Consider the following 27,814-nt stretch of genomic DNA (forward strand, 5'->3'; position numbering starts at 1 on the left):
CTGGTAAACCTTGTGACCGACGTATGACCAACTGCTATCTGATGTGGAATTTTCCTCACGTTACTCTACCCTCTGTGACTGCCTACATCTAGGAACTAAGCTGTGCGGTGCAGGGAACAACTCTGATTGGCACCTGATCAAACAGTTTACAGAGCGGTATATTGGCTTTGCAAAAAAAATCCGGAGCGTTCTATGAACGGAATGAAGCATTTAAAATATTGCTCAATCACGCATATTTGATCATGGGAAGCCAAAATCGTGATCATGATTAAAGTTTGATTAATTGTGCAGTCCTGTGCAGTAGTTTCAGTGTGTGTTGCTGTTCTATACTGTCATCATTTTCTAAAATTGGACTAATCAAACAATAATTTATTAATTATTAAATTATATATCTATATCTATATCTATATATATATATATATATATATATATATATATATATACATATTAAAAAAAAGTGCGTCATAGCAATTTCAACCAAGTTGCATTGGAGCTACATTTAGAATGTAGTAGTACTTATTAGCTTATGTCTGATATGACCGGAAAAATAAATAGTCACACCGTATCTCAAAGTCCTACAATGCAATAAAAAATGTCAAACCATAACTTTGGTTCAAAATTCAAACAGTTGTTGCATGACACTGAATGTTTTCTGTAAAGTGATTCATTAGTTTAGTATCTTCTTCACTGGGCTTCTGAGACCCTATAATACCATCTGTTGCACTGTGAGGTTCTTTCAACAGTCTAACAAAAACAATTCCCTGTACATAGCCTGGATCTCATTTCAAGGATCAGTTTGATGTCATAACAAACGCAGCATCAAAAGGCCATGGCGCTTACCGTCACGGTCAGCCATGCTGTCGAAGAAGAGCCATGAGGAATCTGCACTGCCGTACTTGACGAAGGCCACGTAGTGACTGGTTTCGATGCACAGCACAGCAAACAGCTCCATCCTCTGGCGGGGGAAACTGCCCTGCCGCCCCGTACCTTCTTGCAGCTCCTTGGGGACAGACAGTTTGCCGTGCCGATGGGCTTTCCTCCTCGGGTGGAGGTGAACCTAAAGTAGTACAAGCAGGTACACACCATCAAACTGACCGTTTGTTACTGTGTACATGTTAAACAAAATATGTTTTACATGCTTTATACAACATATAGATTAAAGATCACAGAGAATAAAAGCGTTAAAGTACATTTGAGGATTCATACTAGATGGGCAATTTTGGTATAAATCCAACAATATTTCAGTAAATGATCTAAGTGTTGGCAAGTGAAATGGAACGGACCACATGTTACATTCTACTGTAGAAGCCACTCTACTGCAACATGACTTCTGCACTGGACAGTGTGACTCCTTTGGATTTGGCGCCACCAAATGGATGAGCCTAAACCCACACTTTACAACGCAGTTTTTTGTTGAACAAGTGTGGCCTTAATGCCCTCTGTTGTTTACCTGTGTATTGCACTTTTCACAGAACTGTTTAATCTTGCCAGCCGTGATATCCCCGTCTTCATAACAGTCTCGACACTCGTAGAGAGCCAGGCCTCCGCAGATTCGACATTCCCTTGGAGCTGGATGATAAAAACACATTTATTCTGCCTGGCACAACAGTTCTTTAGCAGGTTTGGAAACAAGAAAAAAGCTTCCTTCATCTCAGTTGAGTAGCAGTGACAACCCAGTGGGATTTCATTACCAAATGCCACACAGCTCTGAAACACCATCGATTGGCAAGAACACATCACGCTTACACACTGGAAAAAATTATTAGCCACAACTCACTGTCTTCAAGAAGGTCTGTGATGTCTAACTCTAGTGAGGGGAAAATCTTGTTGAACATTTTGAAGTCCTTTCCAAAGCGGGGCATCTGGATGATAAGGCAGGAGGGAGCCTGTAGGCAGGAAAATCAGAGAAAGAGAAAACGTATGTGGTCATCAACAAAGCAGCATGGACATTTCAGCAAAGCTCAGTGCACACAGAAACTGAAATCAGAACATAATCTACACAATGTGTTTGAAATCCAACCTATTACAGAACTTAACGATTAAGTCTGTAAAAGTGAATTGAGACGACAAGTAGTTACATTATCTTTGGTATTTAAAGGTACAAAAAATTGGCTCGTCCTCAGGACATATGACTGTACATGTCAACTTGTGTACATTCTACATTTCTTGTTTGTTTCTTGTTTCTCACTGCATAGGCCATGACAGGTGATATTACATACAGGGCCCTATTTTAACGATCTAAGTGCACGGCGTGAAGGGTATGGCGCAGGTGCGTTTAGGGCGTGTCCAAATCCACTTTGCTAGTTTGAAGGCGGAAAATGGGTCCGTGCGCCATGTGCATGGTTCAAAAAGGCTGTACTTAGTGTCTTCATTAATTCATAGGTGTGTTTTGGGCGTAACATGCAATAAATCAATCAGAGTGTCATCTACCATTCCCTTTAAAAGACAGGTGCGTTCGTACCTTGGTGCATTGCTATTTTGATGGCAGATTTGCTCCGTATTATTTTTATATTTGTAATCTTTTGTATTTGTGTGCGCTGCTGTGCTTCTCTGTGTGTGGGTGACAAGCATTTAAATACTTACTAATGCGCTGTTAAAATAACAATGAAATGCTGCGTTACTGACTGTAGACCAGGTTTTTGTCGGTCAATGGCGCGATCACTTTCTGCTGCCGCAAGACAGCAATACGCCAAGAATTCACCTGAACACACCTCCCTGTAAGACCAGCACGCCTAATATTGCAAAGCTGGGCGCAGGTGCATTTGATGTTTAACGTGGGTGCAGAACTGGAAATTAACAACTGCATTAATCTTAAAATAGCAAAGACACTTTACACTGGGTGCAAGATAGGGCCCATGAACTCTTTCTGTCTTTCTTACCTAACAAGGATTAGGTTCTCCTCATCAACATTAAAACAACTAAAAAAGGAGGTCTAATTTAATGAACTTTGATTTTAAAAAAAAGAACAATACCTAAACCCCCATTTGTACCCTGATAAAACCATAAATGTATTTTTTTTTTATTACAAACTATAAACACAGGGGAGAGCCAATACTTCGTCACACTCTGAAGATGCATAGTACCTAGGCAATGCAATAGCAGAACCTTGATTTATATTTGATCAGCGCTGCCTAGTTTGATTGATTGACTGCAGTTCACAAGCACTGACACTGTGTTACAGACTCCTCCGCTCTGATTGGTTATCAATCTTCGGGCGTGGCGGAAACCTGCAAATGCCGTTAGGAGCACTAGGAGGAGGCAGAGGAACATGATTTTTCATGTGCCAGTCAGTGTCAGAATAAAGTGACAGTTATAGCATATGACAAAAAATATATATTTTTTATAAAAAGGTACTGAAACAGCCAGGTATAAAACATTTAAATAATTTCACCATGATGTAATTTTGTAGCTCAACAAATTGTGGAAAAAAACTTGAGGGGTATATATTTAGATTTTATTCTATATAAAATGGGTAGCACTGTGTATGCTCTGATTTGGTTCAAATACTTACTGTCAAGTCAAGACAAATCACACCATAATACCACCAATCTTCCTATCAACTCAAGCTCATTCACCTCTGCAAACTTTAGGTCGCTGTTGATGAAGGACCACTCCAGGAGCTGCTGGATGGTGGGAACTCCCACCTTGTCCTTCTTGTCCATGAAGATCTGGTAAAAGTAACAGTCCTGGACCTTCTGTCCTGCTGACCTGGAAAAAAAAACACAATTTTTTAGTTCATGTATCTTTTTAAGTTTTATTCAGATCCTCTTTCTCAACTGCAACTGAACTGAACTCAAGTGGCTCAAAAGCACTTCCTTCAGTGCCGTCAAGTGATATTTATCTCACTGGACTACAAGCAGATCTGCTCAAAGGCTTTCTGGAAAAAAAAAAAAAGAAAAAAAAATCCAGATTTCTCTTTAACACTTCTTGGCCAATCTGTATGTAATTCAAACAATTTCATACCCAAGAGTACCTTATGTAGCAGATATGGAATAAACATGTTAGTTAAAGCTATAGTGCGTAGTTTCTGTCGCCCCCACGAGGAATTCAGACAACAACACTGTCGGCGCGTCCACATGATACAGTTTTCCGTGATCGTGCACGCACCCCCTCCCCTCCTCCACACAGTTGCTAGTAGCCAAGGAGGACACAGAAGATTAAAAACACATGATGGACTCTTCAAAAGAGGTAATTATCTTCACTCAAGCTTATGTGCGGGAAAGTAACGGGACCACACAATCTTCTGACCATAGCAATACTTAGAAATACACAGAGAGAGAGTTGTGTCGAGCTGATTGTCTTAATTAGCTTTGTAGGAACTCATTTGGCAATGGCTTGAATGTAACGGACGATCATTAATATCAAAAAGTTATGCACTAAAGCTTTAAAAATCTAAACTATTTTTCCAAAAAGTATATTTTTAAATAATTTCAGTAATTTTCTAACAAATGTTTCTATGAAATGTGCATACATAACCTAAATATATACGTTTGCTTACTATGACAATTGGGATTTTTTTTATTTTTCCTTTAAAAGCAGTTTAATGTCAACATCAGACTGCCTGATGATTTAACTTGACATTAACTGCTTAGGATATGATAAACACCTTTTCTGTCAAATCAAAATCCTGTCCCTGATGAACTGTAAAGACACTGCTCAAGTATTCATTTCTAAGCCAGGTACATGTTTCAGATTAGTCATGTTATATGTTGTGGTTTTACAACTCTGTCACTGCTTGGCTTTGGTATGAAATTGTGAATACGGGTTTGGTTGCTCGCTATAGAAATTACTATGGAAATACTGTTGCAATATAGCAGTACTGCACAGTAGACCAAATTCTGCTCATCTGAATTGCAAAGATCATTAAACATGACAAAAAAGGGAGTTTTCATTATGTGACCAAAAACCGTCCTACAGTTAAACCGCTTTGCCCACACTATCTGTCATTCAATCTCCAGCGTAAGCACTGCTGCAGAAGTGAAACTGTGTAAATCTACATACTGCAGATTTTCTAGTATAGTTTTGTGATTTAGCAGTGATGTGTGTGGAAGCAGCAACAAACAAAGATATGTTCATTACGCCGTGTCATACACATAGTTTGTGTATTAAAACTAATAACCGCATCAGCAAACTATTTTAGCCATGTCTTTTGCATTCATGCACTAGATGTTGCCAAAGAGGTTCAGCATTTCTTTTCAAATGGCAACTGGCCCTTACCTTAGCTTGAGCAATGGGTCCACCCTCAGTATGTGATGGAAAAGGATATTAAGGAACTCCTCAGGATCTGCAATACAAGATGTGCTTAAATGAGATGTGAATGTTCCTGTGTAAATGCTCCAGTCCAGTGCAGACATTGTTAAAACTGTGAAGTCCATAGCATTAATGTGTATGCTATGTTAAAATAGCGGATTCCTTTTCCTTTTGTCTCTCGTGACTTGCAGCAGTGTTATAGTCAAATCAAAATTCAGATTTCCAACACCATTAAAAAGGTGAAATGATCCTCATGATACATTCAAACTCATGATAATTATTACAGTGAAAAAGAATAAGTTGTTGTAAGACCAATAAATAAATTATTGAAAGACCAATTAAAAATGCATCTACCATCATACCTTTTTCTTCAGATGTAAACCCGGAAGCAGCTTCTACTTTCTCCAGGATCCTCCTTAGCTTCATCACTTTAGTGGCACAAACATACCCATGTCTGGATGAATAAAAGCGAGCAAGTTACAAGCAAGATATCTGCCCTCCTAGTGAAATTTTGCATCTGATGTTACATTCAGGGTTGGAGATGAAGTAAACAATGCAATTTATAAAATTCCAAACTGTGTTTTGCTCATGTGCAAGCTCTAATTTAAAAAGGGAAACATGAGCATTCTAGTCTTGAACAGCTTTTGAATAGTAATGCTGCATAGTAATGCTTAGTAATGCTATGCAATTAGTCAAATCATCTATCTTGTACATGTTTTGGCTCCAAGCAACTATTGCACATTAGGTTTTTCAGTAACTTCTTATTTTGTTCTGGAAAAAGGTTTCTGGAAAAGTATTCAGCGAAATTTCACAGTTCAAGGTGTTTTCATTGTTTTTTTTTAAGTTCAATAATTGCAACATCTTTCCAAAAGTCAATGAGTTATCATGTTAAATAATCGTGATTTAACTATTGACCAAAATAGTTAAATTTTAGAAATCTAAAATGCATGCCTAAAACGGGTAATGAGAACACTGACTAAAAACCTACAATGTGGGTCATAAATCTGCAATAAACCACTCTGACTTACATGCGCAGGGGGTTGACTATCTCTGTGCGCAACAGCTCTTGGGTCTCTCTGTAATACTCCACATCGGTCTTTGAGCGCGGTCTCAGCAGAACCGTGTCCAGTACTGAGCTGAAGGAGAAAAGACTGCAGAACAGAATGCACAACCGAGGGATTACATTTAGTATTATTGTTTGTTTTATTAAATCTATATGAGATATACAATGATTTCCCATGATCTTTTGCTGACATTAAAAAAAACTGATGAAAAAATATGAATGTTAGCAAATGAGGGATGCAGCGTGCTTGATTTAATTAGTATTTATTGATAGTTGATTAAAAATACTGTCTACTTTTTTAACTTTCCCATAGAATCTAACTTTAATTTGAAGTGTTTTTTTGTGTTTTTATTTATGGAATGGTCAACTGTAAAGCTAAAATTAAAAACACCAAACTGGTCAAAGCATCTTTAAAGCAATGGATTTCCTGGTGAAGAAGTGTGGTTTGACTGCTTTGTTCAATGGCCCTTTGGCAGTGTTGGCAGAAACAACCACTATCCACCGGCCTGCTCACAGCAAGGATACACCCTCCTGTTAGAGCCAGTGGGCAAAGTCAAAACAGTTTACCAATAAGCCTCTGCCTCTGGCCAAACACAGCACTGCTGGCTGATGAAGCACCATATAGGCAATCAATATGACTGAAGTCCAGAGACGTTAGAATACCATGGCATTCACTGTGGCTGATAAAGTATTTACTGTAAGACTAAAAGAGTACTGACCAGAAGAGGGTTGAATCCAAGTAGCAGGAGTTGTAGTGGCCCTGGATGCCTTTCTTTTTTCCCACCATGACATCCAAACCATCATTCTCTGTGCGGGGAGGCGTGTTCTCGTGGACTACTTCACTTAGATAACCCCCAAAAGCTGCATGAACAGACACAGTACAAGTGTAAACATAAAGCTTTTGGGGATAGTAGTTCATTTGGTGCATTTAATCATCCCAATTGGTGCTACTGACTCACCAATGGAGTTGCATCGCTCTATGGGGTTGGAGGAGTGATGCAGGGACGGGAAGCGGGAGTCGGGCCGGCAGCACTTGAGCTTTACAAACAGGGCTTTTTTGGGTGGGCAGGTGAAATACCGTGTACCTTTGAAGGTTCCGTCAGTGCAACCGGGGCACTCTTCCTCCTGGAAGAAAAGGTCAATATCACATCATCCAACTACTGATAGGTATTGCCTATAATGTAGGGGCAGGAAGAAAAAAAACATTGGCTTTCATTTTATGTTGTTTTCTAAACGCCTTAGGTCATATTTGAGACTGCCTGATCAGATATTTTGTAAGTGACTTTGTTTACTAATTTTATCAACAGTGGTTGGCTGATTAGTTACGAATATGCTGCATCTTACATAGATCTACTAACAGTGTCATGTGCGTACAAACTGTGTGTATATAACATCTAGCAAGCGAAAACTAACAGTTGGTGTTATCAAGTTATAAACTGTGTACTTCGCTGTAGGCTACTATATGCTGGTTTACTGAAATGTCATTAACAACATAAATATATAAATCACTCCAGAACTATACTAAGTTACCAACATACAGCGAAAGACTGTGCAAAACACTTCAGTCTTGTCAATCTGTATACATTTTAACATCAACGTATGCTGTTTTTCACCCTGCAGCGGGTTGTGTGTGTTCCCCCCCGTGACTGACGTGCGCACACACACACAAACACACACAATGGATGCAAAAAAATAAAAAAATAAATACAAATTTACTTGTTTTCTAGAACTATACAAAAACAAAACCACAACCTTTTTATGTTCAACATATTCGGACACGTTCAAAAGACTGAGCTTTAAGAGTTACTTTCTTTTTCTTTTAAAGGATACAAATTTTGTAAGAGCTACATTGAAGTTGGCAGTTTGATAAATGCAAGTTATTGCTATTCTGTAATATTTAAATCTTTGTGTGCTAAAAAGGCACACAAATTCCTGTAGATGGCAATACATATTCTCATTTTGCCAGAAAAACTAAAAGATTGTTGAAATCATCAATGTCTTCCCTCTTACAGTATCAACATCTCACCTAGCTTTTTCTCAGAGATGGTCCCAATAATGTGCTTAAAGTCAAGTCAAATACAGTTTGTGCATGATTACATGATAAAACTATATTTTAATACTGTATCCTACATTGTGGATAATCAAGCTATATATCATATGCTGACGTATATTTCTGGAGTGTTAAAGAGTAAAAGAAAAAGATAACAAGAACCAAAAACCGTGACCTTAAAACCGTGATATGAAAAGGACCGTGGGTTGTGTGAACCGTGCCACCCCTATCAGTGTACTAATAATGTGTTTTAACTAATGATAAAATGATATTTCAGGAGATGTTCCTAATATATCATTTTATCATTAGTCCCACCAATATTATCCAGTATCTCTGATTTCTTTCCCTATGTACTGATACTTACAACTAAAACAAAATTGACATTGCCATGTTGCCTCACCAGTTCTAGCCCAGCCAAAGGCTCCAGCAGGCCAGGAGGCAGGCCCACCCAGCGGATGACACCACACAGAGGGGGGTTCTCTTTCACCTCCACCAGAGAGCCCACCTCCAGACCTGGCTGCCCTCGAGGAGGCGTCGAAGGCCGCGGCGAGGGAGGGGCAGACGGTGACGGGGGCTCAGGCTGTTCTCCCATCACCGACTGGACAGAAAGGGAGAGAGGCCCATGGCTCATGCTGTCAATGGGCCCGGTCTTCCTGTTCAGGCTGAAGGGCAGAGAGTGGAACTTGTTGTCACTGGACAACGAGGCAGAGGGCGGGGCTCTGGAAGGCGGGGAGGACTGGTTGAAGTCAGGGGGCGTGTCAGTAAGTGACTTGGCGGGGTCCTCCCCAACTGTGGGAGAGAAATCAGAAACCAAAACTTAATGTCCATTTTACACTTCACTGTAGAGATGTCAGTCTTTAAAGAGTAATTTAACACCACATGAAAAAATCCCTGTTTCAATGACAGTAAGAGAACTTCAGCCACTGGAGGTCAGCGAAGACAAGGTTTTCAGACAGTGTTGAATCACAGTTTAATAACTGAAGGAAGAAAGAAACCTGCACACTGGCAACTGGAGGTATTATGCTCTAAATAACTACTTCCTTTTAAAAAGTGAGAGACCACTGTTCTCATACATTTTTAGTATTTCTACCTAAACAATCTCAGCATTTTAGGGCATTTTCACATTTGAGCCAATTTGGGTTTGGTAAAATAAAACATGTCCTATATGTCATATTTTCATGTCATGTCAACAGTTTAAAAAAAAAACAGACAGATGTACTAGATATGTACAAGTACAAGCAAAAATCTCTTTGTAATGGTATTAAAAAAAAGACATTTACTGGTTAACCATGTTGAAGAGACTGGTCTGCAGTTGAGATGGAATATCTACTTTCTATTTAGAAGAACATACAAAACATGTAGTGCATCTGTGATAGTGTGATCTGTTGCGTGTATAGTGCTAAAAACATTGATCCACAGCTAACAAAGATTATTATGTGTAAAAACTGTTGATTATAAACCTTAATTCCTGGAGTAACAAGCCACTGTCCAGACTCAACTTTTTAGGTTAAGTGTGAAAATGCCCTTGGTTGAGACGTGATGTCTGGTGTGCAGACTCCTCTTCCCATCCGATGGTGTTCTGCAGTGTGTTTCACTTTGCTTTGAGGATGACACACCGAAATAGCTACGGTGTAAGCACTTTCAATTTGTGCAGTATGAAATTGACAATTTTGAAAGATGTCAACTTCATAACTTAATGAATGCATGTTGTGAACAAATCACACAAAACTGTGTTTGAGGAAGGGGAGTGTCACTCTATCTAAGAATTCACAAAAGAAGAAATCCTCGTGGGCCATGACAGTCGAGTCAATACATGCGCACTCTTCTCTAAAGCTAAAAACTGGAGAAATTTGTGATGTCACTGGGAATCAATGTCTGCCACTGCTCTAAAAATAACAGCTTTTAGAAGAGTTTTTTTGGATTCCAAGCCCTTTGAGCAGAATCTTAAAAGCAGATGGCTGAAACTTTACACATCACCCTTTACAGAAGTGAGAGGTTACTGAAATGGTGTTAGCCGGTAGCCATCCTAATGTAACCATATTCTAGCCTGAGAGGTGTTTTTCTTCTTCTCGTCTGCTGTTGAAATCCATGTGTTAAATTATAAACATAATATGATTAGTTAAAGATCAGTGGCCGTTTACTGGCACTGTCAAAGATGCTACACAACAACCTCATCAACATTACGTGATAGTGGAATTTTTTAACACAGAGTGTCATTATAATACGTTAATTAAAAGATACATTAAATATTTCTATTCTGATTCATGTCTCGATAAAATCATCACAACATGGGTTGTTTCCCAGCAGGACCAGCTTTTGTAAACCACATCAGAGTGTATTTTTCTTTCTGAACTCTCTTTCGGAAAGATTGATTCAAGGTTACTAGTACTTACTGAACCGGCATGACATGTGGACATGAATTCTTGAATAAAGTGGCATCCGCCTTTAAGCCTGTGTATCCACACTTGAACTGTTACCTCACTGAGACAACCATATGGGTTTGGAGACTAGTCTGATTACTTCATGACGGAAAGGAAAGCACCATAAGCACAAAGGAAAATAACCCAAATTGTTGAAAGTGACCCTGAGAAGGATGCAAATGATTACACATTCACAGGATGAGTAAGCAGTTGTGAAACAGCATGTTAGCCATTTGTAAGTGACCTCTCCCAAATCCTGCATTAGTATTGAAATACTTTTACAGGAACTCAAGTATTGTGTTTTGTTGTGGCAGGAGGCAACACCACAATCATTTTATAGTAATCATTTTTATGATGAGTACTATAAAATTCAGTGTCTGCACGTGTTACTGAGGTACATAACCTCTTTTGCATCTTGTTTTGCTTCTCATTTTTTGGTTGATTTGTGACGTCTCCAGGTTTTGATGAAAATTTATAGTAATGCATTCATTTACATTTAGAACATGAATCTTACCCAGAATGTGACCCTAAACCGAATAATGGGTTAATATCCAGAATGCTGTGAACACGGCCTCTACCAACTTAACTACAGGAGACATTATGATTCTTCACAACTGACATGTATTGGTGATGAAATGAGCAATGTAATTTACAAAAATAATTGAACTTGCGTCCCGAAAATGAAAATACAAAAACAATGGCACAATGTGCTGACTGAATCAGTCAGTCAGTCCTGACGCTCAAAGGCTTTTACTAATAATTTGGCCTGCAAATAGTATTTGACACAAATGTTCAATCTATTCAAGTGCATCGGCAGCCAAAAAAAGACAACAGCCAGTTAAGGAGTCATTTGCAGCACTGAGCATTATTAAAAGCCTCAGAGTGACACTAACTATTCCATGCAGGTGGAATATCACACTGAAATGGAAATGAAGGACGAGACTAGTGGAAAGGTCTTTATAGCAAGCTTCTGCAACAAACTACGGATTGTTGTTTTTCTGCAAACTATATTTCGGGCATATTTACTTTATCCCAGTAAACAATAATTAATGTACAATACATAAACTAAATATACTACACATAAATACAGTAATTATATTTTGTATGGAACTTCTTTTCTCCCACTTGTTGAAACAAAAAACTATTAATTGTATAACCTTTCATATATTCTGGATTTATTATGGACTCTTTATGATTATGGAGGTGCAATATTAGAATTATGAGATACAAGCAGATCCCCTATGACATTCTCAAGTATTGTAACTATCTTACAGAATAACAACAAAATGTGTCACTCCACACCAACTCTGAGATATGCATATTGATGTGCAACACCTCAGTTTTTATTTTTTTTGTATTACAGACTTTGAGAGGCAAACAGACAAAGCACAGAAACCTCCTACTTTGTATATCTTGTGAGCTTAATGTCAACTATATCTACAGTCTGTTTAAGATGACCAGTTAGACTAGCACATATTCGAGCAAAATGAAAATTAAGATCAATAATCCCAGCTTTTCACTGGTATAGACATAAAGTGCACCTCTTTTGTGAGCTACTGAAAAGCTGTTCCTGTTCACAGATCATACCAGTTGTGTTGGTGGGATTTCTTGTATTAGCTAGCAGCTGACAACTGCTATTTCAGCGCCACAGCTCATCTTAGATTCTGCTGAAATTAGATTATAAAGACTCTTACTAAGTCATATACTGGACGCATAATATGCAATGGATGTCTCATAATTATGAGACACTACAATACATTAAGATTATAAGCGCCTTTTAACTATACCTTATCCTAAATTCAAAATACAATACAGCAATAATTTGATGAGATATCATAAGAAACTCATCACTGTAACTTTTATATTTTCATTCAGCAAACCTTTAGTCATATGAGTAAAAACATATTCACAAAACTCACTTGATTATTAAAAAAACTGATATGCCACGTTTTTAGCAGGTGGGAGAAATAGGTTCTCATACCAATTTTACCAAATCCTAAAACTATCTACACTAGTGTATGCTTCTTTTAGAGGACACTAGCAAACCTCGGTGCCAGAGTCTACAGTATAATTGTCTTTTAGTCCAGGGGTGGCTCACCGGGAATGGAACCCCCGATCCTGCCAATGTTGATGAATTAAAACTATACGGCACCAATAAAGGTTTGCCTCAGTGAAACTGATAAGTATGTAGCTTGTTGTAAACAGGAGCTTGCCGGGAAGATGGTTGACATCCCATGAGTACCCGTGTTTTACCTTCATCAATGTACCATGTGCTTTTGGATTTGGACTGGGCTGGGGGATCAACAGAGCTGCCATTTAAAGTATAGTAAAATTCAGACTTGCTTCTACTGCCACACTGATGACCTAATCCTGTAAATAACACAAGTACATGCAGAAAAAACAAACACAGAGATAAGCAAAATGTGTGTGTGTGTGTGTGTGTGTGTGTGTGTGTGTGTAAGAGTTTTGTCCCCTGTTCTTCTCAACAGCAGACCAAGTGAGAAGCGTAGAAAATCCTTGAAAAAAAGTCAATTAATAAAGTTTTCTTCATAAAAAAAAACACAAAAAGAGACAATAAAAGCAGTCAGAGAAGTAACACATCCCATCCACATCAAATGAGAAGAGTTTCATATTCAGTTCAAAATGGAGTTAAGCATTATTATTATCTTTTAAAAGGACTTTCCAACAAAACTGTTTTATCTGTTGGTATTCTTAGCTTTGCTTTCCTAAAATCTTTCAATTTTGACAAAACTGTTTTGTTTTAAGAGTCTCTCTAAAGCAAAGAAAAGATTTCCTCTAGCAGAAAATAGCCTCAGATGGATCATTAAAACTGGCAAATTCAATGTTTTGAAACCAGCAAAAATCTTCAAGACAAAAAGTGGTTTGATTGTTTTTTTTACACATGCAGAATTGCTCCGGACAATTTGGATGGAATGCCCTTTTAAGAATTATCGCCACACCAAGGGGCGGGTATGTCAGTTACAGTAGGTTTGTATCATACAAGAACAGCAATGCAGTACCTTTGCTCTTTGGTTTGCTTTGTCCAGAGGACGACTTGTCACTGTTGGTGCCTCTGGGGGCAAAACTGTGCTTTTGCAGCCTTTGGTCCTGCATGGAATATTCTGTACAGCCCACAAATACATCCACATTAGAGGAACAACACCCCCAACAGCCTATGTTAAACTACCATGCACCAAATGTATGTACTGTAGTTCAATAACCACAATTTTGATAAACTAAATGAAATAGACAATAACAACTCTCAAGACTCTATTTTCTGTTTCCTTAGCTACAGGACACATACGTTTCAGACTAAAGATATTGTCTGTAAAAGCACACTATAAGTATAACATGTACAAGTATAACATACCATACTTTTTTTTGCTTCTCACATTGCATAATAATAATAATAATAATAAATACTTTATTAATCCCACGGGGGGAAATTACAAGTTAAATATCACAAGCGTGGCAAATTAGGAACAAATGTTGCCTTTCTAAAAAGTGCAAAAGGAAGGCTGATAAAAGGTAATGCCAGATTTGCATAATAAGGAATCCCAATCTTCAAGATGTTCTAGATGCAACTTTGAATAGTCAGAGAGACAGCAGTCGCACACATACAAACAAATCAATATGCCAATGTAGAGAACAAAGACCCTGAGTATCTCACTTGACTTTCAAAAACAAGTGAGACATCAACACAAAAGGCCCTCTGTTCCTGCTGCAAGCAAAACACAAACGCTCAGAGGGAGCTCAGCGCTGGTCCAACAGAGGGACAGCGGAATGTTTTTGCAAAACACTGATGTTTCACGACATACACATGGTCCAAAAACTGGGACAAATACTTTGTGACTCACCTGGCATTACGTCACAGATTGGGACGAGTCGAGTGTGCTCCAAACTGGCAAAATTACACAGCAACTTCCCATCAAACACACCATCCCAGTCCCCGATAGGATTGTCCTGAAAGAGTTGGAGACATGAGAACCTTAGAACTCTGCCAGGCGTTCTTCATCTCTGAAAAAGGTTTCACGCGGGCTTCTTCCCCGAGTATCTTCCAGGTGATTAATAGGTCTTCTGTCTTATTGCTCTAAAATTGATGCTGAGACTCGATCCTCTGTTGTTATTGTTATGATCCAAACTGCTTAGCTCATCTTCTCCACCAAAAACAACACATGTTCTAGCTCAAATCATTCCTCCTGAATGCTCTACTTTCTTTCCACGCACAACCACACTAGTCTTCTTCTTTACTTTGGAATTCAGGACTCTGCTCCAGCGGGCTAATCTAAGACAAGTGTGAGGCTAGTGCCACTAGCGAGAGAAGGCAGGGCGAGGCTGGACGCAGAGTGAGGCAGAGCAGTGGGCTCTCCTCAGCTGCCTGCTGGCCTCTTGCCATGCGTTTGGGTCATACAGCACTAAGTCTTTACCTCACTCCCCGCGTGACTGCCTTGCCTTTGTGTGGGTGGCTCAGATGCACTGAGTGGGTTGTTGCTGCTGCTGCTGTTGTTGGTGCTGCTGCTGCTAGCGATCAGCAGTCAAATGCCTCAGTTATGTGTTTCAATCTCTCTATGACTACAATACCTCTCCCGCCTGACAACAGTAGTCATAGATACCAGCTACTGTGATCCCAGGCAACAAGACATGTTCCCTCAAGATACAAAGAAACGGACATAAAAAAATAAAAATAATGAAAAAACACAGGCAAGTCATGACTCTTATAGTTTGACTCTTGTGCATTGAAGCTGAAATGTGTGACTTTCTACACATTGCCGCCATCTACTGAGGCAAGAACAGTTCACATGAGCGAACTTCAACAAAGATGTCATTATAAACAGCATTTTACAATATAGGCGTAAGTTTCCCTTCCGGTGTGACAGCTCTGGTTTGAACACACTTCATTTGCATTGCCAGCCAGTAAATTGTTCCCCAAACCAATGACGCTTAAGGGTAGAACATACTGTAGATAGACTATGTCTACATTAAGCCATGTGAAAGCTACATGCTGTTGTGCATGCTTTAGTGAACAAACATTAAAGTAGTATCAATATTGTCTTCTAACTCTCAGAAGGAAAGTGAATAAGCGTATTTCCCAAAATGTTAAACTTTTCCTTTGAGGGAATATTCATATTGTCAGGAAGAACAATGTATTTGTGCATTTGTCAATTATTTTCTTTATCAAATAACCTGTTGGTTATTTTTAGACATTCAGTTGTGGATAAAATACCTATTTTGAGAGCCTTACTTACCATGTCAACTCCCACATAGTAGCCCAGGCTCTCATTTCCCGGCAGCAGGTCACAGAAAATTATGGTGCCTCTCTCTGGCCCGTCCCTGGTCTGCACCAGGACCCTGGAGTTGATCTCCAATGGAGGGAATTCCTGGTCCTCTTCCACCAGATTGACGTGGTCCACCTCCAGCTCTCCCAAGGCATCGTCATCTTCATCCTCCCAGAGTTCAAGCTTGTCCAGGGCCACAAACACACCGCACTCATCCTCACAACGAAAAAGCTGGCGGCCTTGGTAGGAGCCCTCCGTGAAGCCCTGGCCCCGACCCTCCTCCTGGGAGACGGAAGTAAGGATGATGACACAAATGTAGAGAGTGAGACAGAATAGGAGCAAGAGGGATGAGCAACTTGTTGTCATAAAAAGTAGGGCAGGTAGCGAGGCTGCTTGCTCAGCATTTCTTCACCAAAGGGAAGTCAACATCTTAGAGCTGTGAGAGCATATGATCGATTACTGCAGCAAGAATATGACTTGACTTATTGCGATGATAAATGCATTGAAAAAATAGTTATAAAGTAGCAATAAAAATAGTTAACAAAAAAAGTTAAAAGTTGCCATTATCTGCTCGTCATCGTGTCAGTCAGAACTTTGCTGAAACAGCTTTGTTTCAGCCTACTGTAAATTAACATTAACTAACTGGTTTCTATTTTAATGCTTAAGGAAAGGGCTGAAATTAACAATAAACTTGCAGAACATAACCCCCAAATTTTGGGGCCAAAGAAATAAGTCAGAAAGTGAACACGTACATTAATTAAAGTGCTCATATTATGCTTTTTGGCTTTTTCCCTTTCCTTTGTTGCGTTATATATCTTTTTTGTGTAAGTTATAAAAGTTTACAAAGTGAAAAATCCCACCCCAAAAGGACTCACTATCTCCAACAGAACACACTTCCCCAACTGCTCCAAACAGCTCTATTGTAATCCAGCTTTTACTTCTATGAAAATTTTCTGACAAATTTTGTCACTTTGTAACAAACGTTATAATACTCGCCTAGCTGCTAGCGTAGCACGCCCTCATACACTGCTTCTTAATGGCTAGTTGTCCTTACCTATCTACTGCACATGTGCGACGCCCACAAAGATGGAACGGACAACAAAAAGGGTAAAAAGAGGAGCTGCAGCAATGTGCAGTAGGCTAAAACAAAAATGTTTTTAGAAAATAAAAAACCATGTAAACCTATTCTGTTACAACGTCTGAATACAATAATGAACCTGAAAATGAGCATAATATGAACACTTTAAAACTAATATGATACACAAGGTGCTGCAAAGTCACATTCTCATAGCAAATGGTACACAAATGTGAATATTTAGCTTTTCATTCTTCTTGGGAAGCATTGCCTTGTGCTCTGTACAAGCTCTAAACGGTCATCAAAATAGCTAATAATTGTCAGCAAAACTTTGATTTGTTTCATGGTCCATTTTTGTTATTTTCTGAATGTGCTACGAGTTGTATCTACTTATCTCCAACACAATACAAGTGCAAGTGGACAGACACTTGCAGTTGTGTGCACAACCTGGATGAATAAATCTAGTTGTACTCTTTGCATTTTTTCTCCTCTGTTATGCATGTATACTAAAGTCCATTTAGCTTAAAATAGCAGATTTACACTCCAGCAAATGACTGGTGTTGCTCACAAAATTCTATACTGATGTCAGTCTTATTTATTAGCAACAAGAGTACAAACACTTTATTGCATTGCATTTGCCACAATCACTTTCACTAATGAAGGCCGTGGATAGCGAAAAATGGTTGTTCCTCTGCTCCTAATAAATAAAGACAGGAGAAAGTGTGTGTTACCATTTGCTATGAATCGGATGCAGCTTTAAGCTCAGATATAATTTAGAAAAATGTTACTTGCGTCAGGCAAAATCACCTGGTTTTAGAGCGCTCTCAAAAACCATTTCCTGACTGCTTCTTTTGTATTGGATAACATTAAAAAGACTTTGCAGAAGACACACAAACAGAGGTTGCAATTGGTTTAAAAGTCGAATAGTCAGGACTTCATGTATATTTTTGACAGCTGGTTTGCAATGTTTAGAGTTATGCCGTTGAAAACTCCTGGGTTGGTTGTAATTCTGCTGTCGATTCCACATCTGCACCTACTGTTATCGAGCTGTGGTTCTAGTGCAAGTTCAAACTTGTGTTCTTGTCTGTTTTTCTTTTTGTCAAGTTATTATGAGAGAAATGTATATTTTTACAGTAGTAAAGCTCTCTGGCCAAATGATCACAGAGGAAATACAAAATAACTAATTAGACACACGAGTTCTCACCAGCAGCTCCACCCCAAACCAGATTCCAGAGAGGGCTCTGTCAGGGAGCAGCGAACCCTTGAAGCGGACTACACCGGGAAGAGGTTCATCGCCTGACCGCAGCTGGACGCGCACCTTCGAACCACAGTCAATATCACGGACGCGCTCTAGCCGTGACTTGTTGCAGAGCAGTGCATACCGCTCTTCACAATTGGTAATAGGAAAGAGCAGCTCAGCCAGTTTCTCATCCAGCTCTAAAACGTCCCGCTCGTCTAGGCTCAGAACCACGTTGGTCTGGTCCAGGATGCGGAGGCTTTTTTTGCCCTTGCATGGGGGAAGTGTTCGCCCCAGGCTGTTGCGCTCCTGGCATGCCTGACCAAGACTGCCCCGGGGGATTCTCAGGGTCTTCTGGGGAGGCTTCTCCACCGTACACTCCTTTATGACCATGTAGAAGCGCCAGTCCTCCCTGAAGCCCCCACTGGGCTTCTCCTGGCTCCACAGGGCAGAGCTCATGGCTGCATGCTAGGCAGGAGGTCCAACATCAAGGCAAGCTTGACCTGCGGTCTGTAGGAAAGAAAAAACAAATTAGAATTGAAATTAGTTAGCTGATTACTGCTCTTTTAGGAACAGATACCTGACCCAGTTTGCTTGTTGTGGTTTGTTGGGAGAAATCTGATCTCAGCTGTGTACTCTCCCTGTCTACCCCAGTCCTTCCTGTGCAGTAAGATTACCACTGAATATTTAGCAGGACCTTGCGTAACATTACTCATATCTACTGATTTGATTATTCTAAACATAGATGGTGAGCAGACAGTTGAGTTATTCTAAGATTTAGATACCAGACAATTGGATTTCCCCTGATGACACCTCAGATTTAATGATCAACCACTCGACACAGTCAAGAGCACGTTCTCACAGTGCCGTTAACTTGACGTACATCAGTCATTTGTTTCAAGCATGACAGTAAGACTAACTTGGTTATTGTACTGCTGTTTTTAATAAATGGTGTAACGTCGGCGTAACAACACATTAACCATAAGAAAGTAATTTCAACCTGACATGGGCTAGCACTGATCTGACATTTATTTACCGTGTTCATTGAGGTGACAACCACAAAAAGGATTTATTCCAGTCATTCCATCACTAACAGCAGTGTCATGACTCGTTTACATGAACATTTTCCCTGACAACCAGAGCAGCAGTGTGTCATCACCAGGCAAAAGCTGTCAGTGCTAGGCCCTTTAACAGAGGAAGTTAGCTAACGTACCGTCAGCTAAAAGGCAAATAGCAATGCACATTCAATGCTAACGACATGGATACCTTACCTTTGATACACGTCAGTTCAGTTAGCTAGACGCTACCGCCATTACAAATGTACATTTCAATTAGATAGAGGTCTCTGAAAACAAGCTACATTCCTTCCGTAATAACCTCTGATTAGCTAAATGGCTAGCTAATGCTAGCGCCCTAACCAGCTAAATTTTACGCTAAATCTAGCCTAGCGAGCTGAGCGACAGCTAGCAGGCTGGCAGAGAACTGCCACCCTCTGCAGTATGCTATCAGCATTTAGTTAAATCGTTTCTCCATGGGAAATACGTGAAATAATACAGTGTATCGCTACAGCTATGAGATATTTTATTTACAGGAGACGACCTCACGAAACTTAATGTATGACGTCATGCACTTCCTGACAGGCATTGGTCATTCGCTTCGTTTTCAAGCGCTGATTGGCTCTTTATTGTGTTTGTAACCAAGCCCCACTCTGGGGTTTTCCCATGAATGACAGAACACATAGTTAGGTTGAAGTGGATCTTTCAGGCCAGATGATGCTGTTTCTGTGGTGGATATTATTGGATTATTATTAATGATGCATTCATATGTATGAGGCATGACAGTGTTGCCGCAGATTGAAGTACCTAGCTATTTACCAACACTTTATATACTGCACGGAACTAGTAGCTAGAGCTGTCAAGCTATGAATGTAGTGCAATAAACATGAAATATTTTTCCTTTAATGTGTAGTGAAGTAGAATACAGCATGAATTGAAAACTCAAGAAAAGTATACTGTTATAATGCCTATCTCAAAACTACAAAGTAATTGTAATGAGTGAATTTGTGAATCAAGGCATTTTTTCCATCACTGACCACAGCCAATCTATTTTCAGTAAACACAAACTGCTTGTACAAACTATAATTACTAGTATTAGTAGTAGTAGTAGTAGTACTAGTAGTAGTGGTAGTAGTAGTAATAGTATCGGTAGTAGTAGTAGTAGTAGTAGTAGTAGAAGTAGTAGTAGTAGTAGTAGTAGTAGCCTAGTAGTAGTAGTAGTGCTGTAATGAAATTGCATTGTGAAACTGTGTGAAAATGTACATAAGCATATAAAGAAAAATGTAAAAGTAAGACCGGTGGGACAGGCCCGTTCTGGGAACAGCAAAGATTACGGGTGAATTACGTGCATGCACCAACGGTTTTTACATTGTCGAATACGAGCACCATAAAATTGCATGTTTTATCTGCTTTTATATTTTTTACTTTTATTCTTGTATTTTAATCGGTTTTATGTAAAGCGCTTTGAATTGCCCTGTTGCTGAAATGTGCCAAACAAAAAAAGCTGCCTTGCCTTGCCTGTAGTAATGGTGGTGGTGTTACGCTTTTTTGTGATCTTATCATCACATACACTTTCAAAAAAACAAGATAAAGGTGTGTATTTGGGGAAAAAAAAGGATTAATGGATGAAATAGGTGAAAAGTCGCATTTTACTCTTCTTAGCAGAAAACCAAGATACACTTTAGCAACCGCATTTTACATTTCACTTTTTTATATTTACTATTTACTATAATAAATAGAAACAGTTCTTAAAGCAATACACAGTCCTTGGCCAACTTTACACAAATCAGAAGGTGAGCCTCGATTCCCGTTGTGTCATCTCCTCTACCTCCTGCAAACTGAGGTCATTGTTTCTCAACCTGCAGTATAATAAGAAGAAACAAAATAGATCAATGACACTGCACAGCTAGTTTGGAATTGGAAGAGAAGCGTTAAGACAAAATAGCATTCTATTTGAGTCAAAATAGGATGCAGTGTCAACAATAGCCTTTCTTGTCACTGAAAGCAGTAAGGCAATGGCTTGCCCAAATCCCAGGATGCAAACAACCACCAAGTACAAGTACTAACTACAAAAAGAAAGAGTGTGAACATTACGCACCATACTGATTTCACATGAGTATTATGTTCTAGGGCTTCAATCAGACATTCCACTCCTGTTCTGGTTATGCAGTTCTCTGTCAACCTTTTACAGGAAATAAGAGGGTGGAGAGAGGGATTAAGCACTACTGTACAGTGAATGCTCAAATGTCAGTCATCAGCCATCAGTCATTTTCAGAACATGCATAACTTGTCTCACTTACCAAAGCTCTTCCAGTGACATACTGTTCTTGATAATGTTGGCGAGGGCACATGCTCCTGCACTCCCTACACCATTGCCTACCAGGCTGTTACATGAAATATGAATTATATTCAGATAAAGTACAGTACATATGCAAAAAGTGTATTGCTATTAACTAAAAGGTGCAGATAGTGGCGGACTCTGGGCAAGAAGAAAAAAGAAGAAAAAAAGGCACCAGTATTTTTCTTAATTTGTAAAATGAAAATAAAAAAAACATTTGATCACAAAAAAAGGCACCAGTGCGCAGAAAGCTTTCTAGCATGTAGAGCAGTGTATTGGAAGGGCACCATAGAGGGACTTTATCATGTTTTTTCTACCATAGGTGCATACAACAATATACAATAAATACAATACAAACCTACATACAATTGTGGTCACTACGCAACTACACAAAACTGGGACATATTATAATACATTGATATTTGTAATACCACACTGTCATAAGTCTACCTAACGTGCTGGTATTCAAAGCAAATATTACCTTAGCCACACCAGAGATTTGCTGTTCTCTAGGGCACTGGCAAGGGCCTCTGTTCCTGCATCTCCTATCTTGTTGCCCCAAAGCCTGGGAATACAAATAAAGATTATTAAATAGAAATGCACCTACAATACCACGCACTGGACTTTTATAGAAAGACTTTTACCCTAAATACTGCAATGAATGGTTGAATTTCAATCCCTCTGCCAGCTGCTTTGCTCCTTCTTCTGTTATATTATTGTTGCCTAACCTAAAAGTAAAAATAAAAAAAATAGCTTTTTTTATTTTACACTACACAGACTTGGTCTCTATTATAATAGTTCCATTTTAATGTCACATATAATGAGTACTAAAAATAACTGTATGTGCTGACCTTAGAGAGAGGAAATTCTGCTTGGTCTTCAGAAAATGAGAAAAGTGTTGTGTGCAAGCATCAGTTAGCTTGTTGTTGAAGAGCCTAGAGACAAACAAAATTATTACATAAGGTAAATGATCAAAATTAATTTTCGACTTCATGATAGTGAGATAATTCATCTTGAAAACACCGTACGCAATTTTCCGCAAGTCGTCACACTGGATACCTTTGGCAAGCAGTTTGCGGATCCCCTCATCTGTAATGTTATTATTTCTGAGACTGATAAAGGAGAAGAGATAGGACACTTGAACACTACATGTACATTTGCATTTTAGTAAATGCTATTGTGGAAGCTTTGCTCATTATAATGAAGAGATGGAAGGAATAATTTGACCTTTTCATACTTACTACAGGGAATTACAAATGTGCATGCAGGGAAGAAGCTGTTCCACTCCAACATCGCCTACAGAGTTGTTGTCCAGCTGGAGGCCTACAGGATTCCTTAAATGCTGGAGAACATAAGCTAGTGCAGTGCACTCTACAGGACCAATGTTACAGTAGGTCAGTTTCAGGTGGTCCACTTCAAGCTTACTCATGGCATTTTTAGCAATCTTGCTCTCCTGCATTTCATAGATGCATTTTATAAGCCAGACAAAGTCCGGCATTGCATGCATGCTCTTCTTCTCTCCCTCTACAGGTTGAGGGATGGACTTAAAGTGTTTCTGCATGCCTTTGGACAGGCATCTCACCACCTGTCTGACCCTCTTCTCTATCACAGCAGTGGAGCAGCAGTGAAGCCACAGTCTTTGGTGGCGCTGGGACAGTAGTCCAGACACAAAGGTGGCTGTTATTTGCAGATTTGGTGTTTCAGCTGCTCTAGCTTCCCCTTCTAAAGCCCACCCTTGTTTGTCAGTAGAAGGTATGCAGGCCATGAAACATGTGCTACTCAGACCTGTCACCCTCATGTTCCGTGGCTCAAAGAGCCTAGGGATAGTTGAACGGTCAGTATTATTTGACAAAACAATGTACAGAGCAGCAAAGAAACATTGCAGAGTCACATGAAGGAATTCGTAGCATTTACTGTGGGTGGGGGGCATTGCCTTGCTTTGAATGAGAAACCCCATGCAGATATCCTTCTCAGTTACACCACATGTCTCCAAGTCTGGATCTGAGAAGATGTAACAGGTGGCTCCTATCCCCTCAAAGGCAAGCTTTCCTAGATGCAAGACTGTTTGTAGGTGCTCCGGAAGCCAATCCAACCCTGTGGAGCTCTTTGGGGAGGTTTGATGCTGGAAAAAGTGCTGTAGGATCATCAGGTAAACGTCTGTGATTGTTTGTGGGCTGCCGTCTCCACAGCCCAGCAGCTCCTTATGGCACTGGGAGACAATCCAGCAGAGGACTGGACTATGACACAGTCCAAGTAAAGCTGGATTTGTCTGTAGGGACTCCAAAACCTTAGCAGCTACAGTGGGGTCACTGTGATGCTTCCTCACAAAACAGTCAACCGCGCTTGGGGAAAAGCCTTTCAGGAGGACCTCTTTGCGGAGGTGTTTCTTCAACACAGGGCCCACTGCCTCTGGGCGACTAGTCACCACTTTCCGCACTCCCTTCAGTAGGGAACCCTGGATTAAGTTGAACAATAGTATGTGTACAGGTGCACGCTGGGTGGGGCAGCAGAGCCTGTGCTCATCTGAAAAGCTCTGCTTGAGCTCATCCAGGCCATCAAAGGTGAAGAGGATGAGATGTGGGTGGTCCAAGATGAACTGGAAAATCTCCTCCTGCTCCCTGTCTGGCCAGCAGCAGTGCTGAAACAGCAATTCCTGAACAGACAGTTCCCTGGTCTCTGAGTTTAACCTGCGACAGCTGAATGGAAACAGAAGGAGAAAGTCCTGGAAGGCTGACCCCCGAGCCCAAAGCAAGTGCAGCCTTTGGAGTAACGTGCTCTTCCCACCGCCAGCATCCCCAGACACCAGCACCGTGTCGGCATCCTCGTTCACTGTACCCACTGTACCAAGTATGTCCTCCAAGCCCAAAGGTCCATGGACATCAACACAATGATGAGCTAGTTCCAGCTCACATTTAGTGTAGATGTCATCCAGAGACATGTGGCTGGTCCCTGCATAAGCACTGAGAAAGCAGGACTGAGCAGACACAGAACTGCTGAGCTTCTTCTGATACTTTAAGACCTCTGTGACAGAATGCATACACGTGAGATAAACTTTAGTACACAACGCCACAAAATGAGACAAACTGTATATATATATATATTCTGTTATAGGTTTAGCTTACACATAGAATCTCCTATTCTAGTTACATACATATACATTAGGGCTGCAAGATATAGTGACTCAATATCGTTATTGCAATATCACGTTGCGCAGTATTATATCGAGGGTGCAAGATATAGCGACTCAATATCGTTATCGCAATGTATCAAAAGTGTATCGCAATAAGTATGCAATATTTTGTTTATTTTGTAGAGTGCTGCATCCCGTCCGCTGGTTGTGTGGCTTAGTTGTGTTTTATTTAGAGCCCGCTTGAAACGCTATAATGATCATGTTTCATTGGCCAGTTACCGTGCCACTTGCACATGTTAGTGCACGTCAGCGCACGGGTCCACTACGTGACAAATTGAGCGTACCACGTGTGTACATATTTCAACAGAGGGATAGTGTAAGTGAAGAAATAGATAGAGACAACAAAACAGATCAGAGAAGAGAAAGAAAAGTTGTGTTTTAGTTATTTATCTATACTGTCCAACCAGTAAAACATGTCCTGTTCTGTAGACATGGTCATTATTTATATATTCATGTTGTACCAGTCCAGTATTGCATATTAAAAGTATCAAAGTTAATATCAATATCGCAATTTTCATAATCAATATTGCAATATCACATTGTGCCAATATTGTGCAACCCTAACATACTGTACATACTGTAATAGATTTCAGCATGATATATACTAGACATACCTTTTGGAGGAGTCCATTTCTCAAGTGGAGATCCAGATTCCGGTTCTTGCTGAATGTACTGCAGTACAACCTTCGCCGCTGATTCTCCTTTTGATCTGACATGGTCAAGCAAACGCCTCGCCTGATTGACATTAAGTGGAAATTTTGGGAAATATGAGTATTCCCTTTTTTGCTTAGGTTAGATGAATACCACATTCATGCCTGTACTTAAAGTACAAAGCTAGTCCCAGTAGACAATTAGCTTAGCTTAGCACAAAGACTGGAAACAGGGGGGAAGCAGCTAGCTTGAGGCTGTAATTAACATGTTGTATCTTGTTTGGTGAATCTATGCATTGTCCAAAATGTGATGTGTAAAAATGACACATTGCGGTGTTATAGGGTGCTGGTAGGTGGATGTCTACCTTTGTAAAGAACCATGTCAGCTATTGCGTTAAGCTAGCAAGCTGCTCGTAGCTTCACATTTACCATACTGACACAAGAGTGGTATTAAGCTTCTTAACTCTTTGAAAAAAAGTGAATAAGCACATTTCCAACTGTTCCTTCAGAATGCGCACAAAGGTATTTCATGATGGCACCACATCTTTTTTATGCAACAACTAAAAAAAATGACTACTTCATTTCCTAAATCCAAGACAAGTGATTAGGCAAAGAACAATAAAATGAAGTTGTCAAGCCGCATTTTAGTAATGTGTATAAAACGTGGGCCATGTATAGTACCTGCTGAGAGGGGGTGTGTATAGGTAGCTGCACTTCATTGCAGTCTGCTGAGGTGAAGTGTCCTGATATGACAAGAGCTTTTAGAGCACCATCAATGCAGCATTGTAGCTTGGTGACCAGGCTTGGTCTTTGAGTCAGAAGAGTCTGAGTAGATGTGCTTTGATATTCTTCTTTTTCCTCTAGATTTGAACAGTATCCTGAAAACGTGAGGTCAACGCCATGCACTTTTGGCAGGACCTGTTTGAGAGCAGCAAGGAAGAGCCCACAGGTTTCCAAACCCTTTGTATAAACCAGGTCGAGCAACTCTCTGGCATTGGTATAGAGTGCCCTACCTGGAACGTGTATGTTCTGGTAATCCTCCCATATGAGCTCCCCCTGGGCCAGCAGTATGTCCAGGACTTGTTCCAGATGTTCAGCTGACCCGCTGCTGCACAGTGCATTCAGTATCTCTGCCCGTTGTCTCAGCACAAGCTCCTGGACAAACATGCTTTTTGCATGTCAGCTTCCATACTCAGGTACATCCAACCTGTACTTCCAGTCTCACAACTTGGAACAGTGACCACCGACATGTCATCATGCCATTAGTCATCAGCAGTTTCACTCAGATACGGCAGGATCCGTATCCAACAGTATCCAAATAGCCTTTTTGTTGTTGATTGATACACACTGACCATGTTCGTGTATGTAAATGCTACACGCTCATTCAAAACATGTACAAAAACCCAAATTCGATCTAATGGACTTCAACCGCAAAGGTAAGCAACACATAGTAACACCATTGTGCAGTTATCACTCACGTTAAATTCTCCAAAACAGAGACCTTTCTTTCCTCAATCTGTCATTTGGGCAGAGACGCTGCTATACTAAGCCTTGCCTCTTCCTCATTCCACAGCTGAAAGTGATACTGATGTGCTACCAAGTCCCTCCTATAATAAAGAAACTAAACCTTGCCAGCCAATGCCTGCTTTTTACTGAGATGTAATGACATTTATACATCCTCTTTCCAGAGGTTTTCAAGGTGAGTGTACTGCATTTCAGAAGACCACAAAGAGGAATTAAATTTGAAATGGTTGAAATGGTTGAAATGGTTCATTTCACACATTTACAGGAAGAGCCACCGTAAATAGACTAAATGGGGAAGCTGCAGGCCCATGCTGGGACCAACTGGTTGCAATTTACTCATGCAACCACTTGGTGGAAGTATTGCATAAATAAACCAACCAGAGGCTTGGCCTTTTTAGTTTTTTCTCTTTTGACACATTTTTAAATTCCTCTTTTTGTCCCATTTTTATTTTTCACATCTTAGAGGCTGACCACTTCTCACTATCCCCCTACCCTCTCTTTGTGCACAATGTAGACTACAACTCATGTTCAGTAGTTTCATTTGAAATCCTTTTGTTATTACAAGCTGGTAGGTTTTAATGGTTTGTTGGAAATAATCAGAATCAGAATCAGAATCAGAAATACTTTATTGATCCCCGAAGGGAAACACTGTGTTGCAGTTGCACAAATAGTATAAATATCAGAGT

The 27,814-nt window shown here is 39.9% G+C and overlaps 2 protein-coding genes across 7 annotated transcripts in view; both read right to left on the bottom strand.

Moving 5' to 3' along the window:
• The window catches only part of cyld (cylindromatosis (turban tumor syndrome)), a 23,880-nt gene extending 3,859 nt beyond the window's left edge, over nt 1-20,021 (bottom strand). Inside the window, exons 1-16 of one of the 4 annotated variants that reach the window (XM_032516856.1) lie at nt 19,643-20,021; nt 18,339-18,881; nt 16,030-16,341; nt 14,641-14,746; nt 13,804-13,905; nt 13,037-13,153; nt 8,764-9,152; nt 7,273-7,438; nt 7,033-7,174; nt 6,279-6,401; nt 5,613-5,704; nt 5,218-5,284; nt 3,576-3,708; nt 1,778-1,886; nt 1,451-1,569; nt 841-1,057 (exon numbers count right to left, since the gene is read on the bottom strand). In XM_032516856.1, the coding sequence (XP_032372747.1) occupies nt 841-1,057; nt 1,451-1,569; nt 1,778-1,886; nt 3,576-3,708; nt 5,218-5,284; nt 5,613-5,704; nt 6,279-6,401; nt 7,033-7,174; nt 7,273-7,438; nt 8,764-9,152; nt 13,037-13,153; nt 13,804-13,905; nt 14,641-14,746; nt 16,030-16,341; nt 18,339-18,830 (2,686 nt within the window). In that variant the 5' untranslated portion in view covers nt 18,831-18,881; nt 19,643-20,021. Of the gene's footprint in view, nt 1-840; nt 1,058-1,450; nt 1,570-1,777; nt 1,887-3,575; nt 3,709-5,217; nt 5,285-5,612; nt 5,705-6,278; nt 6,402-7,032; nt 7,175-7,272; nt 7,439-8,763; nt 9,153-13,036; nt 13,154-13,803; nt 13,906-14,640; nt 14,747-16,029; nt 16,342-18,338; nt 18,882-19,407; nt 19,427-19,642 lie in introns of those variants that run through there. The other 3 variants (XM_032516926.1, XM_032517017.1, XM_032517076.1) reach the window with 3 other exon arrangements.
• A 1,006-nt stretch (nt 20,022-21,027) lies between these two features.
• Nucleotides 21,028-27,527, bottom strand: nod2 (nucleotide-binding oligomerization domain containing 2). 3 transcript variants are annotated; one of them, XM_032517204.1, is made up of 10 exons: nt 26,286-27,526; nt 25,569-25,689; nt 23,006-24,785; nt 22,793-22,876; nt 22,616-22,699; nt 22,409-22,492; nt 22,246-22,329; nt 21,727-21,810; nt 21,525-21,608; nt 21,028-21,285 (listed from the first exon to the last, which is right to left on the bottom strand). In XM_032517204.1, the coding sequence occupies exons 1-10, from the start codon at nt 26,769-26,771 to the stop codon at nt 21,213-21,215; spliced, it is 2,964 nt and encodes a 987-aa protein (XP_032373095.1). In that variant the 5' UTR covers nt 26,772-27,526; the 3' UTR covers nt 21,028-21,212. The 3 variants fall into 3 exon arrangements, with proteins under 3 accessions (XP_032373095.1, XP_032373172.1, XP_032373264.1); XM_032517281.1 differs by lacking the exon at nt 21,525-21,608 and having other exon boundaries at nt 26,286-27,527; XM_032517373.1 differs by lacking the exons at nt 21,525-21,608; nt 21,727-21,810 and having other exon boundaries at nt 26,286-27,527.
• Between the last annotated feature and the right edge of the window lie 287 nt (nt 27,528-27,814).

This window comes from Etheostoma spectabile, chromosome 1 (genome assembly GCF_008692095.1).
Source record: "Etheostoma spectabile isolate EspeVRDwgs_2016 chromosome 1, UIUC_Espe_1.0, whole genome shotgun sequence".
NCBI lineage: Eukaryota > Metazoa > Chordata > Actinopteri > Perciformes > Percidae > Etheostoma > Etheostoma spectabile.

What these genes read in the sequence shown, in the direction of transcription:
- nod2 (XM_032517204.1), bottom strand. Translation starts at nt 26,771, where the DNA reads ATGTTTGTCCAGGAGCTTGTGCTGAGACAACGGGCAGAGATACTGAAT. An exon ending in CACATTTGTAATTCCCTGTA is followed by an intron (nt 22,877 to 23,005) that starts GTAAGTATGAAA and finishes CTCCTTTATCAG; the next exon opens with TCTCAGAAATAATAACATTA. An exon ending in ATGTCACTGGAAGAGCTTTG is followed by an intron (nt 21,609 to 21,726) that starts GTAAGTGAGACA and finishes TTCCTGTAAAAG; the next exon opens with GTTGACAGAGAACTGCATAA.